General features: G+C 40.9%; 1 protein-coding gene across 2 annotated transcripts in view; it reads right to left on the reverse strand.

Moving 5' to 3' along the window:
- Positions 1–19573, reverse strand: part of BDH2 (3-hydroxybutyrate dehydrogenase 2) — a 72204-nt gene that overhangs the window by 24836 nt on the left and 27795 nt on the right. For both annotated transcript variants that reach the window (XM_030190761.1, XM_030190762.1), the window contains exons 3-5: positions 15317–15395; positions 10345–10441; positions 2120–2228 (exon numbers count right to left, since the gene is read on the reverse strand). In XM_030190761.1, coding sequence (XP_030046621.1) covers positions 2120–2228; positions 10345–10441; positions 15317–15395 — 285 coding nt within the window. The remainder of the gene's footprint in view (positions 1–2119; positions 2229–10344; positions 10442–15316; positions 15396–19573) is intronic.

Genomic DNA, 19573 nt, shown 5'->3' on the forward strand with positions numbered 1-19573 from the left:
TCTCAGTATTGCAGATGGTAAGAAAAAAGCATCTGTCCTTTATAAAAAACTTCAGGATTCGTGTGTTGATGCTGTTGCTCCATTACGGCTGTCTTGGGAAAGGGATCTCAGTCTTGATGCGTCTGATTTTGACTGGTACACTTTTTGGGTCCATTCGATGCGTCCAACTAAATCAGCAGCAATTTCCCAATCCTCCTATTTTCTTTTTCACAGGGCTTATTGGACACCTGCTAGAGTGGCCATGATCACTAAAAGTCTTGATTACAAATGCTGGTCCTGTCAAGAATCAGATGGATCCCTTTCCCATATGGTTTTTTACTGTAAGAACGTAAGCGCATACTGGCGACTCATTTGGGCTAAGTTGCGCCTTATTTTTCAGTTGCCTGCATTAACCGTGATCTCTTATGATATTGTGCTTTTAAGGGCCTCTTCTCCTAACCTCTCTCTTTTAGAATCCGATAAGAAATTGTTTAACATTTTGTTAGCGGTTGCTTTACATTTAATTGTTTTAAACTGGAAAAATAATGTACATCTCAATTATAATGAATGGTGGAGTAACGTGTGTGTGATTAGGAAATATAAAACTATACTAGCCCATAAGCACCGTTGTGTTCAATCTGTCTTGAAGACCTGGGCTCGTTTGGATTCATTTTGTCAGACTCCTAATAGCACTACCTGATAATTGTATAATTGCTGATTTGCTATGGGTATTGTCATGGTATGTTGTTCTGCCTTTTTATTTTTGTTATTAACTTTGCCATGGATTATTGTTACTGTTTCTTTTTGGTTGTTTTGTGTTATACTTGTAAAACCTTAATAAAAATATGAAAAAAAAAAAAAAAAAAAAAAAGACAAGTAAAATCAAATTCAAACATATCACCACCGTGGAAAGCAGCCTGTGGAGTACCTCAAGGATCACCATTATCACCAATACTCTTCAACATGATGATGATTCCACTGGCAAAGTCCTTATCCAATCGAGGCCTTAGCCCATTCATCTATGCAGATGATGTTACAATCTACATTCCCTTCAGACATGTCTTGACTGAAATAACCAATGAAATCAATGATGGCCTGAACATCATGGACTCTTGGGCAAACTCATTCCAACTGAAGCTGAACACTGAAAAAAAACACACTGCCTTATCCTCTCATCTCAACATAACAACCCCAGGACACATATTCCCTATTTCAGACAGCCTAAAAATACTCGGAGCCACAATCGACCGCAACCTCACTCTCGAGAGCAAAGTAAAAACCTTAATAAAGAAAATGTTCTACTCAATGTGAAACTCAAACGAATAAAACCTTTCCTTCCTGAGGGATACCTTTCGTAAACTAATACAATCAATGGTCCTAAGCCATGCAGATTACTGCAACGGAATCTATGCGGGATGTAAAGAACAACTCACAAAATAAAAATGCAGACCGTCCAAAACACAGCAGCCAGACTGATATATGGTAAAACACGATTCGAAAGCGCTAAACCCCTTCGAGAAAAGCTGCACTGGCTCCCAGTCAAAGAACGGATCATCTTCAAAATCTGCACATTGGTCCACAAAATCATTTACAGTGTAGTCCCAGGATACATGACAGACCTCATCTAACAACTAGAAACAGACTCGGATCAGCATGATCATACCGAAACCTACATTATCCAAACTGTAAAGGGATAAAATACAAAACAACTTATGCATCTAGCTTCTCCTACATAAGCGTACACGCACAACTATGGAATGGACTCCCACATGCAGTGAAAACAATACATGACCACCTAAACTTCAGGAAATCATTAAAAACCCACCTCTTCAAAAAAGCTTATCCCACAGATCCAACATAAATCCTCACACCCAGCAACACAACATAATCAATGTTCGTACTAGACAATTTATTTTCCTCTTTCCCCTCAACCCCAGGATGCCTGATTCACTTCTACCTCATCTAACCTCAACACAATCTTGTATTTGTTATCAACCGAAATGGCAAACGCCTTTACGGTACTTTGTAAGCCACATGGAGCCTGCAAATAGGTGGGAAAATGTGGGGTATAAATGTAACAAATAAATAAATAAAATAAATAAAAATCGTGCATCAGCTGGACAGTTAAATTCTTACTTACTTTAGGCAGGAATGCTTTAATCATTAGATACATGCTGCGAACATTAACATTCATGGTAAAGTCCCAGTCAGTCTCTTCACACTCCAGAATAGTCCCATGATGGACAAAACTAGAAAAGCAGACAGAAAAGTGCACTGTAACTCACCTTTACCTTATACTACAGCTTCCATGGAGGGATAGCATATCAGAATTACACAAAGACTGCCTCTCTCATTAGCACCAATCAACTTCATTTTTTCAAGGCAGCTGATCCAGTTCTGTTTTTATCGCACTGTGTTACAGCCAGGGCTTTTTTTGAGGGGGTACTTGGGGGTACTGAGTACCGGCACCTTTTCCATTGTCTGCTAAAATTGACCCATGGTCCTCAAGTTTTAATGAAAGAGCTCAGGCTCTGCACACCAATTCTGCCTTGTCATAGATTCTGTGACTGATTGCAGGGGGCCTGGTTATTGTGGGGTGGGTCCCTCAGTGATCATCCCACCCCTGAAAGTGGCCTGGCATTTGAGTACCGGCACATTTTTTGCTAGAAAAAACACTCTGCTTACAGCCTGGCTGTTCTATCCCCCGACAGCTCTACACTAATTTATAGTGTGGCCCTAAAATGTGTTTAATGCCTTTACTGTTATTCTCACTTCTAAGGATTTTTACTGCTGCAGTTCTCACTGCAAAGATATATGAGCAATGCATCATGTGAAATGTAGTCTCACATGTACTGCAGCCACCCTTGCTTATTAGAATAAAGCCTGTTACTAGTGGTCTATTCTCGTGCAAAGACCTCTTCTCTTTTTCAGCCAAGCTTGGCTCTTTTGTCTACCTGCTATCATTTCCTAGTCATTCTTACTATCTCTGTCCTGAGAGGTCAGCTGGGTATGACCTTTCCCTCCAATTGAGAACTACCCCCCTAGGACCACCCCTGCTACCTGATGGCAGGCTCTGTCCCTATTGGTCCCTTTCCCTCTTCCTCCCCTGGACTTGTATGAGTCCTTTCTTGACCTCCCCTTCTCCATGAGTCATTCTCCATCTTGTTTCAGACAGCACATGTCCTGCTACCCCCTTCCCCTTGTAACAAGCTCGTTTTATACCTCATTCATTCTTTCTCATAAGATATTGCATATTCCAGCCACCCAGCTCTGAACTGCTTGCATCTGTTTAACTATTCTCCCACCTCTGCAACAAGCTTCCTTTCCTCAGATTTCTATCTCCAACCACTGATCAAGCTCTCAGAATTACGGAGTCTCTTGCCTTGGGGCAATACTTCTGAACATCTGACTATGAGGAAACTATCTATATTTATTCAATAAAGTACATTTCAGAAAATAAAGAGGCTTCAGGTGTGTGCTGATGTACTGAGGTTATACTTCTAGGATATTCAGTGGCATACCAAGGGGGGGGGGCGGTCCGCCCCGGGTGCATGCTGCTGGGGGGGGGGGGGGGTGCCGTGCGCCTGTTGGTTGAGTCCGCTCGTTCCCTCCCTGCTGCTCCCTCTGTGTGAAACAGGTTACTTCCTGTTCCGGGGCAGAGGGAGCAGCATGGAGGGAACGAGCGGACTCGGCCAACAGGCGCGCGGCACCCCCACCAGCAGGTAAAAATGCACCCGGGGGGAGGGTGTAATTTCGCCGGTGGGGGGGGGGGGGGCGCATCAGCGATCCACCCTGGGTGTCAGGCAGCCTAGGAACGCCACTGAGGATATTAAAGCTTCACTGACATTATGCTTTAAAAGGCCTAGACACTGACTTGTCTTAGAGAAATCAACATTATAGCAAGTCCCTCATTTTCTGCAGCAGCTCAAGGGTTGATTCTGCATCAAGACAAGAGTTTTGAACATTCTACTGCTGTTCCAAGAAACATTTGCCTAAACCTGCATATGCTTGTTGTACATTAATGGCAGACTAACCAGTTTAGAAAAAAAGGGACACAATAGTTCCACAGTGAATCAAGGATCCAGTTTTCCACGCCTGTGTCTGATCAAGATTGTACAACTATCATTGAAGAATAAAGGGTTCTTTAGAAGCTTGGACTTCATCTTTTGTCTGATTTATCTTGGAAAATTTTATGTTCAGACTAACCAGTCTGACGTTTGTCCTCCAAAGCTTATGCTTCAATAAATGTGTAAGTCTAAAGGGTACTCACCAGCCTCTCCAGAGTAACTGCTACCCTTTGGGGGAGTTTTCATAAAAGATAATTCTATTTAAGTCTTTCAACTTTTTAGATGTTTTTCTTTAAAAGATGAAATAAATGCTTGTAAACTTTTATGGTGAATTTCTTGTTCCCTTTCATTACTTAGCTATTGGATCAGTCTCTCTCCCTCACTTTTTTAGTTTTCATTTTTTTTTCTTCCTCTTCTCCTCTCCTCTTTTTTTGATCCTTTTCTTGTACCCTTTTTCTTTCTCTGAAGTCTCTAAACTTCCTTCTCTCCAGCAGGGCCGTTGCAAGTGTATTGCATATCCTAGGCAAATCTACAATCTCGCACCTTCCTCCCCCCCCTTGAGATTTTGATTCCTAAATTCAACAATTATGATCACTATTAAACAATCTCTCCCATAATAATACTGTAAAAATGTGTAAATGTTCATCATTCTTTTGTATAGTTTGCCAAAAATATACAAAGCCATAGAGAAACCTGCTGGTAGACCAATAGTGTCTGGTAATGAATCTGTTTTAGAACTTGTCTACTTTTATAGACAAGTTTTTACGACCAGTGGTACCATCCATACCATTATACATTAGAGATTCTTCGGATACGATTAACTTTTTAGAAGAAATCAGGTTGGATGATAGATGTATTTTAGCTACCATGGATGTAGAAGCACTGTACGCAAACATCCAACAAGATAAAGATCTTAAGGTCATTGAGGATACTTTACCAAGGAATACAATTTTTTTCGGAAAATACCAGTTGCCTTTTTAATCTCTCTTGTGGAGACAGCATTGAAAGAGAATTATTTTAGTTCTGATAAAGTGTTTTACCAACAAATCAGAGGCATTGCCATGAGGTGTAGCATGGCATCATCAATCGCTAATTTATACATGACTAAGTTTGAAAAAGATTTTTTGCATACACACCCATATACCAAACAGTTGATGGTTTGGAAAACATATATTGATATTTTTATTGTTTGGTGAGGGACAGAAGAGGAATTTTTTGACTTTTATGAACGGGTTAATGGTTTGGATGTAGTCTGAAATTTCAGCTGAATCTGAATAAATACCAAATAGCCTTTCTTGACATTTTAAATACAATTTTTTTGCTAATACCATTCAACAAATGGTTGAATTCCAAAGTATAAACTATTCTGTCAGTATCATGTTTGTTGTAACATTAAGAAGTTCTTTTCGAGAGGTCACGTGACACCATGTTTGTGAGAAGCCGCTGGTGAGAGCTTCTCCGACCACCGAACTCTCCTTTCAAGTCTTTGCAGTGGATCAGCTCCCTCAGTTGAACTAATTTTTGATTAAAAACCCAGTGGAATTTGGGCCCTGCGGGATACATTGTCTGGCCTCTGAAGCAGAACTGGAAATGGGTAACCAAGTTCCTTTCCCTGGATAGTAGATGCTCTCCACTGCTGCCAATCAGAGGTAACCCCAGATTCCCGGTGGGGGATACATCGGCAACTTTCCGGAACTGGGAAACTCGAGGAATCCGCTATTTATTCCATATCTTAACGGAACAGGGTGAGATAAAGCCCTTGATAGATATATGCACAGAATTTCAAGTAGCAAGCCCAGATGTTTTCGCTTACCAACAGCTGAGACATTATGTTAACTCATTGCCAAAACGCACATTAACAGAAGAGGTGTAGGAGCAATTCAGTGAGCTGTTGGGTTTGGAAGCGCAACAGCGAATCCCGCTGAAATAATTTCATTCCCACATCAGGGATGCCACACAAGACTTTGATTGATCTTTCGACAGTAGTGTGGCAATGGAGTTTAGAATTAGGAATTTCACTTAATAAAGACCAATTGAAAAGACAACTATTATCTGCTCCCAAACTCACAGAGCATGTGGCGTGGCAGGAGATACAGCTTAAATTTATTTTGAGACTCTACATTTCTCCACACAGAGCCTGGAAGGCAATGCTAAAAGAGAATGACACCTGCCTCAAGTGCAAGGCACCTGGGGCGCACCTGGGCCACATGTTCTGGCTGTGCCCGGGAGTCCAGCAATTCTGGACAGATGTGGCACTACAGGTCTCTGCATGTTGGCATACTTTCTAGAAGCCTGCTCCGGGGCAGCTATTTGACAATTTTGTTTGCAGAGCGCACATGCCGGCAAAAATGAGAGCATTCTTACAACGAGTAGTTCTGATGGGAAAGAGGTCAATTTTGCTGCTGTGGAGAAGCGAGGAATGTCCCACGGTGGCGCAATGGCGTTCGGCAATGATCCAGATGTGCTCTTTGGAAAAAAGAGGCATAAAGGATTTATCTTCTAAACAAGGGGACTCCTTCTGCACAACGTGGGCCCCCTTCTGGGACACGCTCACCCCGACTGCCCGAAGTAGAATTTTGAACTTATAAGGGGGGGGGGGGGATTCAGGGTGGGAAGGGGGGGTGAAAAAGTTGTCATTGTGATATTAATATGGTGTGGTACAAGTTTTGTAATGAGTTTTCTTACATGGTTTGTTATGATGAACATAGAGAACATGTATGCATGTTCTGAAAAGGTCAATAAAGATGAAGTAAAAAAAAAACCCCAGTGGAATACAGTCGCACCCAAGTTGAGGTATTGGGGCACAGAATGACAGCAAGAAACATTGGTAAAGAGAAGAGCAGGGGAAGACAAACAAAGGACAAGATGGCAGCTCCCACGAGCCCGGCGGGCCCCTCTGTATGTTCAACCTGGATCGCTGAAATAACATTGGAAATGACTACAGTGTTGGAAGATTTATTGGAAAGGCCCATGACTTCGATTGACACCAAGTTGAAGAGGATGCATTCTCAATTGGAGGAACTGGCTAGAGAATGCGTGGCCTTTCAATTGCGCACGAGTGCCCTGGAAGATTGGGTCTCGACAGTTGAGGGATCGCAGTATAGACTAAGGGCCCGTGTGGAGTCACTGGAAGAGAAACTAGACCTAGAAAATAGGTCGCAGAGAAACAACTTACGACTAATGGGATTACCTGAGTCAATTTTGTACAGAGAGCTGGAGAGTTTCCTGGAGGGCTGGCTAACTAGAGAACTGCAACTGCAAGATGGCCCTGGGCCGTTACACGTGGAGCGAGCGCATCGAGTGGGAGCACAATGTACCCAGACCAAGAGTGGTAATTTTGCGGGTGCTGAACTTTGCCCACAAGCAGGCCATATTGCAGCGTCTCAGATTGGATAAGACTTTGACCTATGAAAATAAAAAAGTCCTTTGTTTCCAAGATTACTCTTCAATTGTGGCAGTGAAACACAAGACTTTTGCTCCCATTTGCTCAAAACTGCTTTCTATGAAAGTCCGGTTCATGCTGATGTACCCGGCCACTCTTAAAGTTACCTACAAGGGAACGAAGAAGATATATGAATCGGTGGAAATGGCGCGGGAACTAGTGGCGCAAATTGAAAAAGAGGACTCCATAGTAGAACTATCTCAAGACTGGCCAAGATGACTGACTGACTATTAAGCTTGATAACATACATCAATATGAGGAAAACAAGAGTGGCGAACTGCGCTGAAAATCAAAGAACAGCAATCTTGCTGGACTATAGAGAGCAAAAGGGAAGGTGCAAAGCTACAACAAAGCAGAGGAAAGCATTATAGCAACAAGGGAGAAGTAATCTGTATGGCCATTGTAAGACATGATATGTACAGAGAGTGGAATGGTTTTTTTTCTTTTCTTCTTTCTTCTATCATCTTCTCTGTTAATGAAAGATGGGGGATGGGGAGCTGGTATAAGGTAATACTGTTTGTAGTAGGAGAGAGGATGGGGAGGCATCAAAAGTGATGGTTCCCGTAAGGGGAACGTGGTTTGAGGGGGGGGTCAAGGTGTGACTCCCCCCCTCTATTCCGTTCTGGCTAGATGTAGTACAGCAGGAGACCCAGAGTACTCACAATCAGTAGTCGGCCGTTACCCTGGGTTAACTCCGGGAACAGGGGGAGGAGCAGCAAAATACACTAACCACGTCTTCCACTCCGAGAGTGGAAGAGGAAAAAAACTAAGTTAGGATAGATTCTGAATTCAGAGGACACCAAACTTAAAAACCAAACTTAATAATGTTTATTTAGTTTAAGAATGTAAATTATAAAAATGTATATTTCTTTCAACTTTTACACTCAATTGTAATTCAATTATAACATTTGTATTAATCAGTGTTTCTGGTTTCCCAATATTATAATTTCATATCATTCTAAAATAAGCACAGCCTTTATACTTTTTAATTAACTTTCTTTTTATCCACAGATTCACTTTTCAGGCAACTGTTTCCACAATTAATATCAGATAAGTATCAGACTTTATCTATTCCCAATATTTCACTACAGTCTCAACTTTCAAGGTGGCTCTAGTGAAAATGAATTGATACTTTGTGTACTCTTTTCATTTTCCCCCAGAACTTCAGTGGACCCAACTCCAGCTCAGGTAAGTATGTGTTTCCTTTTTTTTCTTTTGTCTTGACCTGTATAGTTACAACTTAGCTGAAGTTTCACTTCGATGCCGTTTTCGCTTGGTCTTTCTTGTGTGGGGGCCCAAATGCTCCTTCCGGAAGCACCGCTGCAGGAGTTCTCCTCCGGACTGTCTTCCCCCTACACCTTTCTTAATCAACATAAAAGGAAGCAAGACCCTATCTTCCTTTCTGAATTAAATTTCCCTCACTTTGGTGACCAAAAGGTTTAAATTATAAACACTGTGGCCCAAAACTAGCTCAAACTTAAAATAACCAAAACACCCTTCCTTTTAGAGCTTATACTGTTTTTGTGTACCCTGTTCTAAGGAAGGAGTGCTTCGAGAAGTACAGGAACCCAAACACCCAAAACACTTTCACACTAAATTCTATCCTTACAGTTACTTCCTAACTTCTATTAATACCATATAATCCCTTCCTTACCCAAAACCAACTAAAATTTTAATACACAAATTTGGTGGTGTTAGACTACTCACCCTTCTAAGCCCAATTAACCATTAATACAGTCCCAACCCCTATTCATTCCATGAACTACCTGGAAAAAAAAAACCTTTATTCCCAAAACAGCAACACATTCACTCCTTCCCCTCTTCTATTCCCTCTCTGGATAGTCCCCTCCCAAGTATTCACTCCCTATTTCAATCCTATTTTCACATATACATCCCCTTCCTCCACCTCAAGCAGCACCAGCCTCACCAACACACATCCACTCTCACCGCAGTCCCAACTCCTTCTGGCCACTCTCACACTCAGGGTTGCCAGGTTTAAAAAAATTTTCCCCACACAAACGAGCCCAAAACCCACACAAAGTTAAAACCCACCCCCGACATCATCAACCCCGCCCCCGACATACCCTCGATGTCATCAACCCCGCCCCTGATGTAGACGCCGTCACTAACCCCGCCCCCGACGTCACTAACCCCACCCCTGACATCGTTAACCCAGCCTCTGCGGGGCTTCTATTGGACCAAATTAAACCAACAGAAGCCCCAGAAAACCGCCCAATCACCGCAATGCGGCTTTTTAAAAGCCGCCCAATTTCCCACAGCTGGCAAAAATTGCCCGCAACGGGCTGCGGAAAGCCGCCCAATTGTGCGGGAAAACTGGCAACCTTGCTCACACTCTAAAATACATATCTCTCTTCATCAGTTTCTGCCCAACTTTCAACTAAACAGCAAGCTGTCGCCAAGGCAACCAGGTCTCAGCTTGCTCAGCTGTTGTTCCAGAGTGATGTCACTATAGAACTCTTTTTTCTTTTCCCTCTGGAGGAGCCCAGTTAAGATTATTTTAACCCCTAGTTTACAAAGGCTCGGGGGGGGGGGGGGGAAGAGGGGGGAACAGGGGGAGGGAGGAGAAGTCCGCTACTACAGGGCTGGTCAGGGGTCGACTGGGATGTAGGAGAAAGAGACAAGGTTTATTGGTGGGAGAAGACCATGTTACACATTGTAGATATCGAGGGCACAGTTTTATTTGAACCTTTGTAAAAGCTATCTATTGACTTCTCTTGCAGTGAGTATACTAACAAAACCTCTCTTACAACCTAGATCAGAATACAGCGTTTCTCATGGGAAAAACACAGGTGTATACAGGAGGAGAAAGACTTAAAAATAACAAGAACTCATTACCCAGCTATATTAACAAGGACATCAACCTTCTCAATGTCTTTGGCCAGACTTTCAATTTGTTCTTTCTTGGTGACATCAAGCTTCCGAGTTTCAATGCCTGTAAAGATCAGACATAAATATTGTCAATATAGTGACCCTAGCTGGTCAGGTTTTCAGGATTTCCACAATGAATATGCATGAGATAGATTTGCGTACATATGCATATTCACTTTGGATATCCTGAAAACCTACATAGTATTGAATTCCCATCTAAGTGTCAAAACATAATAGTGTTTCATTAAGTCTCTTTGAATTCTCCCTATGCATATACATATATATGTATAGGGATGTGTCATATGTTTTGTTAAGGACAATCACAGATTCGTGAATTTTCAAAACAATTCTCCAGACATATAATCACAGCACGTCTCTGATAATGTACAGTGAATGCCTCAAAATGCCACCTTTTATAACATTCTCTTTGTGATTGCTTAAGTTTTTAAGAAAGCTTTCACTTAGCTTAAGAGATGAAGACAGGTGTCAACACGGTCCATGTTTCACTGAAGCTGTTTCAAGACACCCGCCAGTGAAGCTTAGCCTGCTCTTTTAGGTAGCCTTCTTAAAGATAGTACTTACCTTTATGTTGGATTCAAAAGAATTTTAAGACTGTTTTTTGTTTTCAGGGATGCTTTTCACAGTTAACATTTAAAAGCTTCATTGGCGGGTGTCTTGAAACAGCTTCAGCGAAACATGGACCGTGTCGACACCTGTCTTCATCTCTTAAGCTAAGTGAAAGATTTCTTAAAAACAATTTCTTATTCATAATAGATTTTCTAAATGTTGAACATCCATAGCTATCCCAGTATTTTTATGATATTGTATTGTAAAATTTGATTCTTACAACAAATTACTTTCTTAAGCATTATTCTTTGTTATGTATCCTATACTGTTTATTGCAAGCCACTTGTTTGGGATAATGTGGGATATAAATTTCACACATAAATAAATGTTATTCTTTTATTTGCTCATATATTTTTTACTTTTTCACTTGTTCATTTTTTAATTTGATAGTGCCCACGTCTTCTCTATACACTCTTTAGAGTAGCCCTTGTTGGATGATCTACCGATAAGATTTGTTGTCCATATACCTATATATATATTTTTTTCGTGCCATGGCATTTATCTTGTCATCCCTCTGTATTGTACACCTTTTATGCCTGCCAATTTTATAAGTTTCTGTGTATTTATGGTATTTATAATTGACACATATGATATATTTTTACTTGTTCAAGACCACCCAATGTTATGTTATTTATAAACTCCCCCTTTTTAATTTTTTTTAATTTTATTTTTAATTTTCTTTGCCAGGTTATGTTTTATAAGTTTTTGTGTATTGTTGCATTCTTATTTATTCAAGCCTTTGCATAAATTTGAATGTCTCTATATATTTGTAAACTTATATTTACATTTATATAATTTTATTTGTCTATGACTCAAATGTTATTTTTCTATTTCTCTATGTGTTTCTTATATACTAACTTGTGTACTTTTGTTACATATAAAGTTTAATTGCTTATTTATTTTTCGCAAACTATGGTCTCTGTTTACTAAGGTGTGTTAGTGTTTTTAGGGCACCTACACTCAGCACACGCACTAACCATGTAGGTGCCTATAGGGATATTGTAGGCATGTACATGGTTAACACGTGTACATGGTTTACATGCGTTAAAAACATTAACACGCCTATAACACTGTTAGTAAATAGGGCCCTATGTTTAGATTGCCAATAGGAAACTTTGTTTCATGACTTGTCTGAGAATATGTTTGACATTATAAATTCCTAGGTATGTACCTTTTACACTTTTTTTCCTTACTTTGATTTATTTATATTGATTGATTACTGTTTTTATTTTCATGTTTAAAATTTTTAGAGCTTGAAATGTTTATTATTTGTTTGTAACTTTTTTAGACCCCTGATGCAGGCCAGTAGGGCTGAAAGACGAATTGTGTCGTGTCCCCTTTATTGTTTTTGAAGACTGTTGTAATAAAGACCTTTCCTGGACACCATCTGTGAGAGGTTCTTCTTTTTTGTTTCTCTACTGTTTGATGCCTGACTGTATCTCCTACATATATGTTCATGCTGGGCTGACCCTTCATGGTCAGGTCACTGCTCACAATGTAAGAGCCATGGCAGCTTCAGTAACCCATTTCCGTTCTGCCTCCATTGAAGAAATTGCAAGGTGGCAATGTGGTCTTCTATCCACACCTTTGCTGCTCACTACTGTCTAGAACAGCATTCTAGGGAGGATAGTTGGTTTGGACAAGCAGTCCTGCAGAATCTTTTTACTATTAAATGTGAACTCCGCTCTTTGGCCCTTTTTCCAACCAGGCTCACTTTCTTCTTAGTTGACAAGTTCATTTAAATTGTGAGCCTGGCAGCTGGTGAGGCCCATATATGAGAATATTATGCTTGTTTGTTCTCAGAGAAAGCAAAGTTGCTTACCTGTAGAAGGTGTTCTTTGAGGACAGCAGGCATAATATTCTCACATCCTTCCCAGTCCCTGTTAAACACAGTATATTATTGAAACCAGTCCAGGGTATGTGTTTTGCATTGGCACATTGCTGGAACCAGGATCCTCATAGCTTCCTTCTGCTTCCTCTTACAGGTAACTCAGACTTCTCTCCTGGTCAAGATAATGCAATATTCACTAACTGGCAAGCTGGAGGAGTTGGCCTCTTGAAACACTGTATGCAACAAGGTAACTGTTTATTCTTACTGCCAATGCTGAGACAGACTGGGAACATATCTGGGAGATGTATTTGCATACCACCAAATGCAACACTATGTACACACCCTACCTTCGGTCTCACTTTCTACTGAATTAATCACATGGTTACAGGAGTTATTTCACTCTCAGGGTCCCAACCCACCTTCAGTGTCATTGCTTCATAAAGTTTAGTTTGATTTTGGACATTCCAGTTCATATGATGATTTAAAAAGTAAATGGGAAGGGCAATTAGCCTCTACAGGAGGAGAAATAGATTTTCTTGCTGTAATTAAACGTATCCCTGAAGTTTTACATAGTGCAGAATATCGTGAATGTTGGTATCGGGTTTTTCATATAGCATATATTTCCTCAGCTAGAGCATTTCAGATGGGCTGTGCCAAAAATGTACATCCTCTAAAGGAGACTTGGGACATGTTTTTTTGGATATATCCTCTAATTTGAACCTTTTAGGGTGCCATTGTCCATTTCCTTAATGGGACATTAGGGCAAAATATCAACTGTCAGCCTTGGGATCTGGTCTTGGGCTGGAAAAGAAGCTTGGGGGTGACTGGAACCCCCCCCCCCCCCCCAATATCTGTTGGCTCAAAAGTCTAGAGTGCTGGCACTGAAATGTATTCTCAAGAATTGAACACAGGCCATCCCTCCTTCCTTCTGGGAATGGAGGAATAGGCTCCACAATCTGTGCTTGATGGAACTTAAAGTTGAGCAAGGCCTCTATAAGCATTGTAAATGATTTCTGGAGACATGGGAAGCCTATTTACAAGAATTATTCCCTCGGGCCAGAAGCCACATTTTGATTGTTCTGGTGGGATTACCTAGGTCTTTATAGGGTAATATGGGAAGGATAGGTATTGGAGAGTTGACTTGGGTTTGGACTTTGGGGAGGGGGGGTAAAAAAATGTTTTGGGTTTTTTTTTATTATTAAAGGGGGCTATAAGAACACAGGCCCTCTTCCTAGTTTATTTGATAACTTTGCTGGAATTGGTTTTGGTAGGTTGAGTTGGGGAGGGGGAGGGGAGTTCAGTTATAGATGTTATCTAGTTAAAGCATTATGGAGTAAATAGGGTTTCTGGGGTGATGTACACAGGAGGGTTTACATATAACATTATATATTCAATTACCGTTTGTAATGTTATTTTCTTATATTTGAATAAAATAAACTTTAAATAAACTCAACCCGAGTAATTATCAGAAGCTAATGTATAGATTTCAGTAGTGGAGCAGCTTTATCAATAAATGCAATCTGGCTAGTGGCGTAGCCATAGGTGGGCCTGGGTGGGCCAGGGCCCACCCATTTAGGGCTCAGGCCCACCCATCAGTAGCACATGTTTAGCAGTAGCTGGTGTGGATCCCAAGCTCTGCTGGCTGAAGACTTCCCCCTGATGGTAATGAAAACACTACTCTCTATGATACTGGCACCTGCACATGCTCAGTTTTCAGTGTATGCCTGCTACAGACAGCCAAGGTGGAAAGAAGTGCTTTCCCACCAGCTGAGATATTTTTTCGTGGTGGTGGGGGAGGGAGAACACTTGGTGCCCACCCACTTCTTGCCCAGGCCCACCCAAAATCTGTTGTCTGGCTACGCCCCTGAATCTGGCTACAGTTTTCTTTGAAAGACCTAAAAAGCAAGATGTTACAATAGTCAAGATGAGATTATATAAGTGCTAATTGCCAAGAGTCTTAATGCATGGTAAAGACTATTTTGGTGTGATAACTGCAAAAGGCATGCTCCCAAAAGTTACTGCACAGCTTCTGCACCTACCACACATTAATGTTTGCTGTTAAAGTGTGGTAAGTGCAAAACCTTACCTCACTTTAGTAAAAGGGCCATTACATCTATTAAGATTTTATAGAACTCTGCTCCCATTCCATTTGGGTCTGGAGATTTAGCTAATTTTAAGTTTGTGATTACTTTCCTTATTTTTATAAGTTGATTTAACTTTTGTTAAGATGGCTTCATATAATTCTGGCATTTCCATATTGTAGAAAAAAAAAAAACTATCCCTGATCTTGTCATCCTATTGGCCTTGTGCATATAATTCCGCTTAACATGGAAGAATATTTCCATTTCTTTTGGGTTTGGGTTCATAGACCCTGTTCTTGTTTTAAAGTTTTGGAATAGTGTGTGTAGTGATCTGTGATTTGTTTTGTTTGCCTGGTTTTGACACATCCCTTCCCTTCCTTACTGTGAGGAATTTACAAACCTGAGTACACTTCCAGTTCCTTCACTTTTGCCTCATTGAGGTCTGTGGCGATAACTTTGGCACCTTCTTTTGCAAATGCCTGAAAAACACAAGCAAGTCACACACTGTTAGAGGTACAAAAGTTTTGAAAAAAATGGGAGATCCTCTTCCACTCAGTTTCTCTTTCTCCTGTGCAATTACTACTACTAATCATTTCTATAGCGCTAACATATGCAGCGCTGTACACAAAACATTTAAGAGAAAGTATCTGCTCAACAGAGCGTACAATCTATTCAAGACAAACAAGACAAATAGAGGATTGGGAACTTATTTATTATGTGAATGATAAAAACAACATGGGTACTGAAGTGAATAATTGATTAAAAGTTAAAAGCAGCCTCAAAAACGTGGGCTTTTAGACTAGATTTGAAAGTGACACGTGTAACAAATTCCCCAAAACTATACTCGGGGAAAAAAATGCTGCTACTCAAAAATAATATCAAAGAAAAAATCAGAGTACTACCAACGTGGTAAACAAAAGACAAAATAACTAATCATGTAATACTTCTTTAAATATTCAAAACATGCTGAACTTGCTTAAAAAAAAAAAAAGAGGCATCAGACAGCCAACAAGGCAAGCTATTCAACCTCTTATAGCACGTAGCTATTCCAAGCCCAAGCTTCTTTTTTTTTTTGCAGTCATCAATCATTTGCTTGAGGAGACCAAAATGTTATTTATGCTGTGTAGGTGTCGGGTGTATGATCCAATTTTGACAGCGCTGGACTTAACCCTCCATTGCCCCATGTAAGCCGCATTGAGCCTGCCATGAGTGGGAAAGCGCGGGGTACAAATGTAACAACAACAACAACAATAATACCTAATATTCTATTTGCTTTCTTAGCCGCAGCAGCACACTGAGCACAAGGTTTCAACGTTATCATCAACGATGACACCTAGATCCCTTTCTTGGTCCGTGACTCCTAACGTGGAACCTTGCATGACATAGCTATAAATTCGGGTTCCTCTTTCCCACATGCATCGTTTTGCACTTGCTCACATTAAACGTCATCTGCCATTTAGACGCCCAGTCTCCCAGTCTCGTAAGGTCCTCTTGTAATTTTTCACAATCCCCCCGCAATTTAACGACTTTTAAGAACTTTGTGTAATCAGCAAATTTAATTACCTCACTAGTTACTCCCATCTCTAGGTCATTTATAAATATGTTAAAAAGCAGCGGTCCCGGCACAGATCCCTGGGGAACCCCACTAACTACCCTTCTCCATTGAGAATACTGAGCATTTAACCCTACTCTCTGTTTTCTATCTTTTAACCAGTTTTTAATCCACAATAGAACACTGACATTCCTTATGCTGTTTCTTATTATTTTCAGTCGGTTCCTTCTTCCATTTTCTGAAGGATTTTCTTTTAGCTCTAATAGCTTCCTTCACCTTTTTAACCACGCCGGCTGTCATTTGGTCTTCCGTCCTCCTTTTGAATACACGGAATATATTTGGCCTGGGCTTCCAGGATGGTGTTTTTGAACATCCACACCTGATGTAAATTTTTGACCCTCGCAGTAGCTCCTCTAAGATTTTTTTTCACCGTTCTCATTTTATTATAGTCTCCTTTTTAAAAGTTAAACACTAACGTATTTGATTTCCTATGTATACTAACTTCAAAGCTAATATCAAATCTGATCATATTATGATCACTGTTATCAAGCGGCCACAGCACCATTACCTCCCGCACCAGATCATATGTTCCACTAAGGATTTTTCTTTCTCTCGTTGGCTCCTGTACCAGCTGCTCCATAAAGCTGTCCTTGATTTCATCAAGGAATTTTACCTCCCTAGCGTGTCCCGATGTTACATTTAACCAGTCAATATCGAGGTAATTGAAATCACCCATTATTATCGTGTTGCCCAGTTTGTTTGCATCCCTAATTTCCTTTAACATTTCTGCATCTGTCTCTTCATCCTGGCCAGGCGGACAGTAGTACACTCCTATCACTATCCTTTTCCCCTTTACACATGGAATTTCAATCTATAGTAATTCCAAGAAGTGTTTTGTTTCCTGCAGAATTTTCAATCTATTTGATTCAAGGCTCTCCTTAATATACAATGCTACCCCTCCACCAATTCGATCCACCCTGTCCACCCTATCACTACGATATAATTTGTACCCTGGTATGACAGTATCCCACTGGTTATCCTCCTTCCACCAGGTGGCAGAGATGCCTATTATATCTAATTTTTCATTTAGTGCAATATATTCTAACTCTCCCATCTTATTTCTTAGGCTCCTGGCATTCGCATATAGACATTTCAAACTATGTTTGTTGTTCCTATTTACATCATGCTTAGTTCTTGACAGTATTAATTTGCAATCTTTTATCTGATTTTTATTTTTATTTAAGGACACCTGATCTACTACGGTCTCTTTTGCAACCTACCAGGATACCCTATCTTCTCTGTTTTGGTGATATCTTTGAAAGATAACTTATCCCGAACCATGCGCTTTTGAGCGACTATCAGCCTTCCCCCCGTTTCTAGTTTAAAAGCTGCTCTATCTCCTTTTTAAATGCCGATGCTAGCAGCCTGGTTAAGGTGGAGCCCATCATTTCGGTATAGGCTCCCCCTTCCCCAGAATGTTGCCCAGTTCCTAACAAATCTAAAACCCTCCTCCTTGCACCATCGTCTCATCTATGTATTGAGACTCTGGAGCTCTGCCTGTCTCTTGGGCCCTGTGCGTAGAACGGGTAGCATTTCAGAAAATGCTACCCTAGAGGACCTGGATTTGAGCTTTCTACCTAAGAGCCTAAATTTGGCTTCCAGAACCTCTTTCCCACATTTTCCTATGTCATTGGTACCCACATGTAACAAGACAGCTGGCTCCTCCCCAGCATTATCTAAAATCCTATCTAGGTGACGCGTGAGGTCCGCCACCTTCGCACCAGGCGATCTTCACGTCCACCAGCTACCCAGCTATCTATATGCCTAATGATCGAATCACCAACTACAACAGATGTCCTAACCTTTCCCTCCCGGTCAGCACTTGGAGACATATCCTCGGTGCGAGAGGATAGTACATCCTCTGGTGGGCAGGTCCTGGCTACAGGAGTACTTCCTACTTCACCAGGGTGATGCTCTCCTTCTAGGAGACCTCCCTCCTCCAAGGTAGCACAGGGGCTACCAGACTGGAGGTGGGACTTCTCTACAACATCCCTGTAGGACTCCTCTATGTACCTCTCTGTCTCCCTCAGCTCCACCAAGTCTGCTACTCTAGCCTCAAGAGAACAGACTAAACTAGATCCTGCAGTGCCTGCTAGATTCTGTTAATGCTGTGGTACAAAGTTTTTAAAACTAAGTGGAAAAGACTATGGAGATTAGTTGATAAAATTTGCTTTTTATATTTTTATTTTGACTAACACTAACCTACAATTCCTCCTTTAAACCCCAATCTTTAAGTTCCCAAAGCACAAAGCAAAATAGCGTTCACTTACCAGAGAAATGTTCTCTTCTCTTGGAACTTCTCAGAAAGAAAGTTCAGTGGGACCTTTCCTCTTAATATAATTTTTAATCTAAGGGGCCTTTTTTAAACAGGCTCTTTGAAGTTGACTCAGCAACCTATGCAAGTATTCTATTTCCCCACACCTTAATTAACACTTAATTGAGGTCGCTGGATGAGCTACCTCTCCAGCAGCCAAGGAACAGAAAATAACTGCCTTTTATAGCAAGAGTTTTTGGCTGTTTAGTTTCTACCTCTAGAAAAGGTTTCAGTTTAAAACTATGGGAAAAATGTCTATTTCTACAGAAAATTTCAGTTTAAAACTATGGGAAAAGGGTTTGTACACTATCCAGCTTATAATCGAAAGAGAAAAACGCCTATATTTCGACCCAAATCGGGAGATGGGCGTTTTTCTTGCAAAGGCGCCCAAATTGGTATAATCGAAAGCCGATTTTGGGCGTTTCCAACTGCACTCCATCGCAGAAACGAATAAAGTTGACGGGGCATGTCAGAGGCGGGACTGGGGCGTGGTTATCAGCCGAGGAGAGATGGGCATCTGTAGCTGATAATAATTAAAAAAAAAAAAAAGGCGTTTTTACCGCGATTTTGGGTCACTTTTTTTGGACCCTTTTTTTTCATGAACAAGTCCCAAAAAAGTGCCCCAACTGCCCAGATGACCACTGGAGGGAATCGGGGATGACCTCCCCAGACTCCCCCAGTGGTCACTAACCCCCTCCCACCAAAAAAAAAAGCCACTTAAAAAACTTTTT

This window comes from Microcaecilia unicolor, chromosome 2 (genome assembly GCF_901765095.1).
Source record: "Microcaecilia unicolor chromosome 2, aMicUni1.1, whole genome shotgun sequence".
Classification (NCBI taxonomy): domain Eukaryota; kingdom Metazoa; phylum Chordata; class Amphibia; order Gymnophiona; family Siphonopidae; genus Microcaecilia; species Microcaecilia unicolor.